At 35.0% G+C, this 11535-nt stretch overlaps 1 protein-coding gene across 4 annotated transcripts in view; it reads left to right on the top strand.

The window, feature by feature from the left end:
* The window catches only part of LOC106751006 (monocarboxylate transporter 12-like), a 49848-nt gene that overhangs the window by 32660 nt on the left and 5653 nt on the right, over nucleotides 1-11535 (top strand). For all 4 annotated transcript variants that reach the window (XM_014631728.1, XM_014631724.1, XM_014631726.1 and 1 more), the window contains exons 2-3: nucleotides 3327-3474; nucleotides 7661-7865. In XM_014631728.1, coding sequence (XP_014487214.1) covers nucleotides 3343-3474; nucleotides 7661-7865 — 337 coding nt within the window. In that variant the 5' untranslated portion in view covers nucleotides 3327-3342. The remainder of the gene's footprint in view (nucleotides 1-3326; nucleotides 3475-7660; nucleotides 7866-11535) is intronic.

The raw sequence follows: 11535 nt of genomic DNA, 5'->3' as shown, positions 1-11535 counted from the left end.
CTTAAATCTGTAGCTTTGCATGAAAAAAAAGTTTATTTTATTTAAATAAAAGAATTTGGAGAGATATAAGTAAATATTAGTACTCACATAAATTAGTACTCACAGAAAAAAATATATAAATAGATCCGTTAAATTTTTTTCTCTGATAAACTTTTATTATTTCTTAGACATTTTCTCTCTCAATGTACTTGAGTCGAAATTTTAACGCTACTTCGACTCTTTTAAGAATAGATTGCGCTTATTTTGATGGTCCATGTGGACTGATAAAAACCTCTTTTTATAATAAACTCGTTCTCTCCTCTCTTGCACTATTAATTCTACAGTTTTAATTTTTGTGGTACCTTGAATTTTTTCGATCTTTCGTTTATTAAACTCATATGAGTGTTGAAAATAATCCATTTTGACATTTGTACTAAAAAATAGATACTGATTATACGAAGATATTTAAAATATAAGGAAAATTGAGAATAAATGATAACTTCTCTCGAAATGTCTCCGATAAGAAATTAATTTGAAATTATTTTGTTTTTGCTCTAAAATTCTACAACGTAAATTCAACCAGAAATAACTCTCTCTCTTTCTATATATATATATATATATAATACTTTTAGTATATTTCAATATAAAACCGAATTAACTACTACTTCTTTCAGTATTAAGACGAATGTCATGCTGACACTTTGATTGAGAGATGAGGCGCTGTTGAGATATTTATCTGTGTGATGCCGATGCCGCACGTGCCGATGATATAATCGATTCGATCAATCATGCGTGATTTAGACTATTTAAGAGAGTCAACGACTTCTCTTAATTACCGATCGTTTAATCGATTGGAGGAGCACCGACATCCCGATAATAATTATTGTATATAAATTTAATTATTGTATATAATATTAATTATACTTGAACCCAATCGCGTCGGCCGATAATTCTAATTAGAAATTAACAAGACGTGCTTCAGTTTCAGTTTAAGTGTGAGCGGAAAATTCTCGTCGAGCTTTCCACGAACTTTTAATGCATCTTCTCTTCGTGCTTTATTATTCGTGAATTTTTCAAATAGCATATTTATATAAGCACACCGACAACCTGGCTTTATCCGGATTCTTTCCGGGGATATCGATTTAAGCATGTTGATCGTTCGCAAGAAAATTTTCCGCACGGAAAAAAAATTAAGTATCAATTCAAGACTTGATATATTCTAACGGACACAATCATTGTTTCATATATAAGAAAAAATATATTATCTTCTTACAAAAATTTAATATTCTAGAATTTTAACAACATCATAATATTGTGGCAAGGTTATGATAGTCCACTATAGATCATAATTTGATTATTCTGAAGATAATAAATCTTGTTGTAACATTTAAAATTATTATATCAAAAAGATGAATGTGTGATTTTGAATAATTTTGAATAATTCTGAATGAAATGTACGGTAATCTTTACAGATCTTCTCAAAATAAGAATATTTTTTTTCCGTGGAAAAAGAAGGAACTACATGTTTCCACCGTTCATCACGTGACATCATGCTGATTTGAGCAAAGTGGTAGGATTTCACATGCGGTTTTGATGGCTTCCGCATCACCGGGAAAAGTGTTTCACATCTGAGATGCTTTTTATCTACAAATCTCCACAATCTCCTCAGTCTATTTTCGCGCCGGGGAAGACTCGATTTGAGATTTTTAATGGGAACAGCTTTGATGATCGATGTGGTATATAGAAGGTTTTCGGGTCACTGATTACGAATCTGGAGTCGAAATTGAAAAATTAGAAAATTTGAAATGTTGAATATAAAATAATGTATCAAACATGCAAAAATGTCTTTGGCTTTCAAAGTTTCCGAGCACAAATTATGAAATGCGATATTGCGAAAACAAATTAGAGGGTTTAAAATGATATAATCTATAGAATAGACAAAATCTTATATCATATTTGAAATGATTCGATTGATTCGTTGCAATTCCTTCATATTGGACCCGCCGTTTTAGATTTAAAAAATTTTCCAATTTTGACTTCAGATTCGTGGTCAGCGACCCCAAAAATCCTCGGCTACCAAATTTCATGAAAAATTAGCGGGAGGAAAAATATATGCTTCAAAGGGTTAAAGCGACGGGAACTAATTGAAACGACGTCTTGCATACCTTCTGCGAAATGAACTCTATCAAACAGATTTAGACGTGTTGATACGACGGGAATCGTTCGAGTTCAATCATGTTACGATTCGTGATCAAGTGTGAATCTACGTCGCTTTAAATATCGCTCGGGCTAATTTCGAGCGATGTCCCTTCGAACTACGATCGTATCTCGATCCCCGGTATGTGTCTCGAAATGCGAAGGCACGGAATGCCATCGGAAAAATCGACGACAGTCTTTATCTGTCTCTATATCATACTTGCTATCATCTTAGGTGAAAGATATGGGAACTCACATCAGGTTAAATGAAAATCGCATTAAATTGCATACGTTAATACAATCCCTATAAGCGCGTAATATTCCTAAAATATTATATGAATATTAATCAGTTAACCCTTAATGTTCCGTTGACTCCGCTACTGAGACATTCGTCACTTGTCCCGTAACTCAATAATATGCCTCCAGTTATTGCTTTTTGAGGAAATCATTTAAGTGGTGGCGCAAACTGTTTTTCTGGGAAATGGAGATATCTATCATAAATTCATACATTCTCTATGAAATTGTACAACACAATAAAAATGAAAAATCACTGACGTATTTATAATATCAAAAAAACGCGCGGAGTGCAAAAGGTTAAAGTAATATTTCTATAATATTTTAAGAATGTTATGTAATATTTTTTAATATTATAGGAATGTTCTATCGATGTTATATGTCCACTTCACATAATATTCTTAGCATATTATAAAAATGTTCTTAGAATATTTAAAAAAAATAAAATAATAATAATACAGAAAAATATATATAAATAAAATATATATATATATAATTTTTTAAATATAAAACGTATTTTTACACAAAATTATTTCGGTTTTACTTATATAATAAAACAATTGATATTGCAATATATTTGAAATAAAAAACAACAATTATATATATTATATACATACATAGAGTGAATATTTAAAAAAATATACAATATTACAATAATATTAAATAATATTACTAGAATATTATTAGAATATTACGTATAATATTCTGAGAATATGCCCAGAATACTACATAATATTAAATAATATTACGCGCTTATAGGGTTAATTCCACCGTCTGAGCGTATCCTCATCCGCGCGCACCGTTCCGTCCGTTCTTATTGCACGCATCTATCAGTCTCGCATCTCGTTGTGTTTCAGACATTCGTGCGGGACGATGTCGACGGCGCAGGCCGGCAAAGTGGACGAGCAGGTTTCCGCGTGCAAGCCGAAGCAACTGAACGGCCGCGGCTGCAACAAGAGTGAGGAGCTACAGCTCGAGGACATTAACGACAACAACAATGACGAGGTGAGACAGAGAGAGAGAGAGAGAGAGAGAACCTACCTGTCGCGTTTGAGCGAACGGATATAGCACGTATTGTAGGTGTGTTAAAATGCAAAACTGCAAAAAGTCGCGTCACATCGCTGTCTTGATAGAGCTTGACTTGGTCAGTATATATTCGCTCGTTGAAACAACTCGGGTGGCTCGTGCAGAAACGTGATATCGCCTCTTATTTGCGACGCGTAATGGACCGATAGGCGTTGTTGTCTCTCGCTCTCTCTGGTGGGTCATCCACAGAGGCGGACACGTGTTCCGCGCTCAATTTTTGTTCTCCCTTATCAATTTTGCCTCTCGGAATCAAACGCCTCCGCGCGGGAACGATAATAAATAAAACTGGCCTGATTCTACGGATGCTGATTTCTACGACATATGTCAACGACTACGATGACGCATGTCGCTTTCGCAAATAAAATGGGACTTTCGGACGGCATCGCCATTCCAAGCGTTTTCAACGTCACGAACAACGTTGCGGACAGCGTGTTTTCCTCGTCGACGACGACTTGCCACTTGCGAAAATGCAGCCGGTTGATTTCCTGAGTCACGGGACGAGTTTGTGTTTACATTCGGGCGTCGAAATGGATAAACTTTCGTGCCAGCATCGTGTCGCCGTAATTAATCGATTCGGGCCATTGAAAGAGGACCGCTTCCATGAAGTAACGTTACTTACCGATGATATTTTCTCCCTCTTTTTCGTTATTTTTTAAACAAGTTCGACGATAGTAATCGCAACGTGACACCGTTACTTCGATTTCTTTTCCTTGGAATATCACCGGCTGAAAATGTCGCTTGGAGCGGACAAATTTTTACCGTCGTCGACGATTCGGCGTCCGCGGCGGATTGATAACTCACGAAGTTTCGGGTCACGCGAAGCCGATCGAAATACCAAAGAGGCGACTCTCCGAGAGCGGCCTTGACCTTAGCCACCTTGTGAATTTCCATCCGAGCGAACGAGTTGATGTCGAAATATCGGCGGAGAGCCGCCGCGAATTAAACGACCTCGTGTCGCAAACTGGTCTCATACATTACAGACATCATATATAGTAGAGTTGGGCGATATAGTATCTACACAATATCGATAAAGTATTGATACGTAGGGAAATAGGGTTCTCCCCGGAAAAATAAGGTTTTCCTCCACAAATTGCGGGGGAAAACCCTATTTTTCCGGGAGAAGTTCTTATTTCCCTATGTATCGATGCTGTATCACCTAACTCTAATATATAGTGTTTTTCCGACGAGCGAAAAAGTAGCTTATACGCGATGATCATCACCCCGTGGAATTTATTGATAGTCGAGCACCGCGAGAAAAGCTTTCAAACTTTGCAGCTACCCCCGAGCGACGTTGTGAGCTACTCGTTTCATGCTCGATGATCGCACACGAATTTTCATTCACTGGTGCGAGCTTTCGAATCTTTGCGAACAGAATGTTGGCGAGAATAGCGTAGTTGCTGCCGAACGCAATTACGAGGAAAATCATTTCAGCATAATCCTATGTGAAAAAGTTAATATCAAATTAAGATTCATATGCTCGTGTATAAACAAGAATATACAGTACCCCAATAAATCTTGGTTCTCGTGGTGTGCAAATAGAACGGGTGAAACTGAGCAGAAAAGTCCCATTTTGCAAATAACACACAAAATTTCAAGTTATCAATGATTGAAAATGGCCATGTATAGAGACTTCTTTAATTAATAATTCAATAATTTGCGTGTTATTTGCAGAACGGTGAAAGATTTTTTTGTTCCGAATAATCTAATCTACGAGTATATGACAACTGTTGTACTTAACGACATTTTTTCAAGTTCGAAGGTTCAAGGGTCAAAGTTCAATATACTGATGTCTGTCGTTAAGTACAACAATTGTCATATATTTGTAGATTAGGCTACTCTGAACAAAACAAATGTTCTTTACCATTTTGCAAATAACACGCAAATTATTGAGCTATTAATTAAAAGAGCCTCTATAAATTTTCAATCGTTTATAACTCGAAATTTTGCAAAATGTGTTATTTGCAAAATGATATAGGACTTTTTTATTCAGAGTTGTACACCCTCACGAAGCGGGGGTATTTGGCTCTGAGACATTCTGTATATAAGAATATTAGTATTGAGTTGATAGTCTAGATAGGATTGTTGATTTTCTACATTAGAAAATCATGAAATGTTTCTTTTTTTTAATTTTCCAACACAAATCTCTGTTCTTCGCGCAGCGATCTACGTTGCCTCCTTAAATTACCGCTAATACATTCCTGGATAATAATAGCTGTTAGTTTATCAGTAATACAAGCTTATCTTCAGATAACGCGTATCGGTGCGTTCGCTAATTTTAACGCTTTTGGTTTCATATCTGTTCAAACAGAGACCTCGTTTTCTTTCAATCAAGCATACATCGGTTGCACAAATTTCCATACTAATTAGACACGACCGGCCTTTAACTTCCATTAACGCGCTCGCCTGTATAAATCCGATGACCGAGTCGGCGAGTTCTCTTTGATTTCGTGTTTCTCTGAGAATTGGATCACGGCAAATTCCGATTTGTCAAGTCGCGTGCGATCATTAGTTGGCAGTATTTTTTTCACAAAATATCTCTCGTGCATTTTTATCTTCCCCCTTAAAAAGCTTCAAAACAAATAAAAGTGCCGAACATTTTTAAACAGAAATTTCACACGAACAATGGGAACAAATCACGAAATTTATGTTGTTATCTTAGCTTCTATTTTGTTGTAGAATTAACCATTTGACCAAAACGTTTTATTTCTCGATGGGATTTTTTGAAATGTGGTATCTAAGTATTGTTGGGGTTGCTAATTATGAATCTGAAGTCAGAGTTTTAAAATTCAATATAGTCGATCCAATATGGCGGACCAATGATTGAAAAATATTGATTTCTCGACAAAATCTTTTCATATTTGGAATATAAGTTTTTCCTTATATATTAACAACAAAAGAAGTCGACATTCAAATAGCGGATTATTAGGTAAGAATAGCGACCCTAAATTTTCAAAATTATTAATCTCGTTTTTAACATTACCCGAAAATAACGACGAGGACGTAACAAATAACTATTTCAACGTTTTTTTATATATTTATATTTATTGTACACCGAAGTAAGTTAGCACCTCGCTTTATTTTAGTTAGTTTTTATCAAATTTGTTAAGATGGAGGAGGAGAATAAATTTACCAAAAGGAATAAAATTAAAGATATTATCAGTATTTCAATCATTTATTGTAAAAAATTGAGCCTACGAAAAATTCTGTAAAAAATTGATAAGATACTGTTAAGTGTCCTTAATAAACTGATAATATTGTAATGTGTCGATTCCTAATAGTTTGTTACGAATGAATTGTTTCGTATCATTTTCTAATTTAAATTCTTTGCCTTGGCGAGAAACATTAGATTGTTTATGTTTGTTGTCTACTGCCTCTCGCATTGTTCGACTCCTTCGAGAACATTCTCGAAGTTTGTTATTGTTGACTATCGCTACCTTTATAATCGACTCTCGATAGCGCAGTTGGTTTTTGACTTTCAACGAAGCTAGACTATACGATTACATACAAGACATCGCTCGCAATTGATCCTTTCTAAATAAACCAATAAAAACAATAAAGAGTTCGTTAATCGGCGCCTGTAACCATCATCCTCGCAACCAGGAAATTAAGCTAGAGGTTTTACCTCGTTTGCGTCACTCGTGGACTTCCCGAGGCTACACGCAAAATCATCAACATGAATTTTTCTGAAAAAAATGTCTGTTTTTAATTTTCATTTGTTTCTAGCAAGTTAACAATTAAACATTTAAACTATATGATATTTATTATTACTTCCTTATGCTTTTGAAAATATATAGTAATAATATAGTCGATTATGACTGCCTAGAAGTTAGTTAAAATCACTAAAACTGAAGAAAATGTTGATGGGACAACGTATGTCCCACTATGACGCAAAGGCTTAACGAAATTTCAATTCGGGCGTTTTGTTCCCGCAGCGGTGAAGAATACATCGGATTCACTCTGCAGCTTCCGAGTGAAAATATTTACGACGATTTAGAACGAAGGATTCTTTCTATACGAGCATAAAGTCACACGATAATCACTTTATTTCTCAAGTGAGAAATTTCACTGCACGAAATTTAGAGTTGTAATTTTGTTGGGCTCGCAGGCCATCGAAGTGGAGATGGTGGTACCACCCGACGGAGGATGGGGATGGGTGATCGTAGCGGCCTCTTTCATGTGCAACCTCTTCGTGGATGGTATCATCTTCAGCTTCGGCGTTTTCCTGAACGACATCGCGAACGCGTTCGCCGTGTCGAAGGCGAGAGTCGCGCTAGTTGGCTCGTTGCAGACCGGATTTTACCTCATGGCTGGTTAGTAGCTCGACACGTATGTAACAATGACCAACGACAAATTTATATTAACGCTTAGAAGCATGGTGGGAAGTATATTTCCTACCTTTCTTCTTTCAGATTCATGCCGATAAGGTTTTCATTGCTATACTTGGACTGTTTATTTTTTTCTTTATTTTTCTAGTATCTTAGGGATAGGTGAATATAAAGAAATCGTCAAAATACACATTTTGTCAACTTGCAAAAGTGTTATAAATAATCAAATGAAGAAAAGTGCTTGTTTCTTCAGAGAAAATACATTTTCCAACGACTTTTCCCAAATTTAGGTGTTAAAATTTATGTATAGGGTTTCTTGAGGTCGCTGATTACGAATCTGGGGTTGAAGTTAAAAAATTACAAAATTCGAAATGTTGAATACAAAATAGTGAATGAAACATGCAAAAACTCGATGTCTGCAGCTTTCAAAGTTTCCGAGCACAAATTATGAAATGCGATATTGCGAAAACGAATTAGAGGGATTGAAATGATATAATCTACAACATAGACAAAATCTTATATCACATTTGAAATGATTCGATTGATTCGCTGCAATTCCTCCATATTGGATCCGCCGTTTTAGATTTAAAAAATTTTCTAATTTTGACTTCAGATTCGTGGTCAGCGACCCCAAAAACCTCCGGCTACCAAATTCGATGAACAATAAGCTGGATGAAAAATGTGTGTTTCAAAAAGTTAGATCTGAAGGCGCCGGTTGCAATCTCGAATCTCTCGCTACGCACAAAAAATATACGTATCTTCTACAAGTAAATGTTACTTGTTTCAAATATTTCACAGGTTTACACATCCGCAAATATATTACAAGTTCATTTTAAGCATGAAATTTGTTCAACATATATTCCGAATCCTAATAAGTTTAGTACTTCGATCGGAAATATTAAATTAAAACAAAAATCGGAATGTTTATTCAAATTAATTAAATTCTACTCTTTTTCGATAAAATTTTATAATATTCTTGAAGAGGCAGAACAAATCCTTCTTTTTCGAGTTTACATGACCTTTTCTAAAATTTACGACAAGCGTATTTTAAGACTGTTCTTAAGAAAATATTCTTTGTTGAGGACAACTATTATTTAAGAGAAGAAAAGGAAACTATGTGATCGCTTTTCTTGGCGATAGAATGATATTCTGATGATGATTTTTCTATGTGTAATTGTAAAAGTCGCGCGCGACACGTTCTTTCCAAAAAATGGAAAAAAATTAATGCTCGAGAAAAATTGGCGCGACACACGACGGCGCTTGGAATTATTCCGCAACGGTACGTTCGACATTCCGAGCGAGTGCGTTTCCTCAGCGGCGTTAATACTGTCAGATGTTTGCCGAATTTGCATAACGACACGCGCGTGTCGGGGCGCGACTGTGTTTGATCACGGTGTGCCGGCGCTACGTAATAGCGATGTAAATGCGGCATAATGAATAATCGATACAAACAACAAAGGTTGTGTGTATCTCGTATCACCGATCCCCACCAGATTTGTTCTTAGAGGCAGAAGCGTGAATATCCTCTATAAGCGCGTAATATTATGCAATATTAAATAATATTCTTGGCATATTCTTAGAATATTAGACGTAATATTCTAATGATATTCTAGTAATACTATTAAATATTATTAAATATTAAGTAATATTTCTGGAATATTAACAGATGGTTATATGTCGCTTCTAATAATATAAAAAAATAATATTATTTAATATTATTGTAATATTATATATTTTTTTTTAAATATTCCACTCTCTATATATATATAATATATGTAATTGTAGTTTCTTATTTCAAATGTATTGTAGTACCAATTGTTTTATTATATAAATAAAGTTGGAAAAATTTTGTATAAAAATACGTTTTATACTGAACAAATTATACATATATACATATACATATATATATATTCCTATATTAATATTTTTTTTTTATATTCTAAGAACATTTTTATAATATGCCAAGAATATTATGTGAAAGTGGACATATAATATTAATAGAACATTCCTATAATATTGAATAATATTCATATAATATTCTAGGAATATTACGCGCTTATAGAAATATAGTGAGGTGAGAGTGGCTGGGGGAGGGGGGTGAGGCGCGACAGCAGGTGTCGTCAATCAGAAATTGAATTCTCTTTCGTGTGATTGGAGTGCTTATTTTAAAATTAGAATACGGTTCCCAGAGTGCTCTGCCCTACGATACAACGCGGGTGCGTCGTATTGACGCAATATAGTTTTTGTGGAAGATCCCCGAAATACACGATAAAGCGATAACCGTGTTTCTGCTGAATGTTGCCGCAGCTGATAAGGCTGTTTGTAAAAAATGTTACGGTACAATACTCGCTTTCGTCATGTGCTTGGGATTTTTCCGATATTTGTAAAGCATCTCGATAAAAATTCAACGCGTTAAGCGCGTTAAAATTAACACACTCGCGTTTAATTAACTCGCGATCGGTGATTCCGGAGAAGGGAATTTTCGCTGCTGGGCGGAAAGCCTGGGAACTATAATGACTGCCGGAGTGCTCGCGGCGCTCGATCTAATACCGATCGACGCGTGGCTTTTAATCGCCGCGATTCCGAATTCACGAAGATACCGGTAATTATCGGTGATTTGAACGGGTGCGCTGCATTGAGTTAATCATGCGATAATGTGCACGAATGTAAGATTCGAAAGGGAGCAGACAGCGACAGTTCGCAAGTAGAAAATAACTGCTGGTTGAGTACCAATTTTTAGTGAGTAATAGGGAGAAGGTGGTACAGGGTATCCGTAAATAAAAATTACGAGCTGTTTTAGCATTACCTAGGATGCACCACGTGGAGGTACAGCTAGCGGGACGAACTGTGGGAGTTCGAATCTCTGCCAAGAGATGCTAAGGGCTTCACGTGGTGCATCCTGGGTAGTGCTAAAGCAGCCTGTAATTTTTACTTGATTTCAGTTATGTTATAAAACTCATATACTAACCATCCTTTTTTTAATTTTGATAAAAAATTCGAAACAGCAATTTCAAGTTACAACATAAAAATGGCGATAACTCGAAAACAACGCATTTCTAGACGTGTTCTTGTCAACTTTTTTCTTTATTTTTGGATCCCCCATCACTCCTGAGCGATTGACCTTGACTTTCGGGACATCCTGTATATGATCTTTGAAAATATAATAGTTCCTTTTAATGTTTTCGCTATTAAATCGTAAGTTTTAATAATTACACGGAAAATAGTACTATGGTTGCTGCAACAACATTCTCTCTATGGTTATAAAAGAAATATATTAAATACGTAAATGAAATAAAATCAAACAGAGATTTGTGAAAATTTGCTGTTGACATATGCCCATCTATATAATTGTCGCAACCATAGTTCTTATGCTATGTAATAGATATCCCTATAAGCGCGCAATGTTGCTAGACTATTATTTTAATATTACTCAATATTAAAATAATAGTAATATAGAAAAATATAAGTAAATAAATAAATAAATAAATATATATATATATATATATATATATATCTCTCTCTCTCTCTCTCTCTCTCTCTCTCTGTTTGATACAAATCTCTGTTTGATTTTATTTATAAAGTTGAAATAATTTTGCGTAAAAATACGTTTTGTATTACGTTTTATATTATATATATATATATATAATATAAAACG

Source organism: Dinoponera quadriceps, unplaced genomic scaffold (assembly GCF_001313825.1).
Source record: "Dinoponera quadriceps isolate SergipeBrazil2010 unplaced genomic scaffold, ASM131382v1 scaffold6948, whole genome shotgun sequence".
NCBI lineage: Eukaryota > Metazoa > Arthropoda > Insecta > Hymenoptera > Formicidae > Dinoponera > Dinoponera quadriceps.
This window is presented reverse-complemented; position numbering and strand designations above follow the sequence as displayed.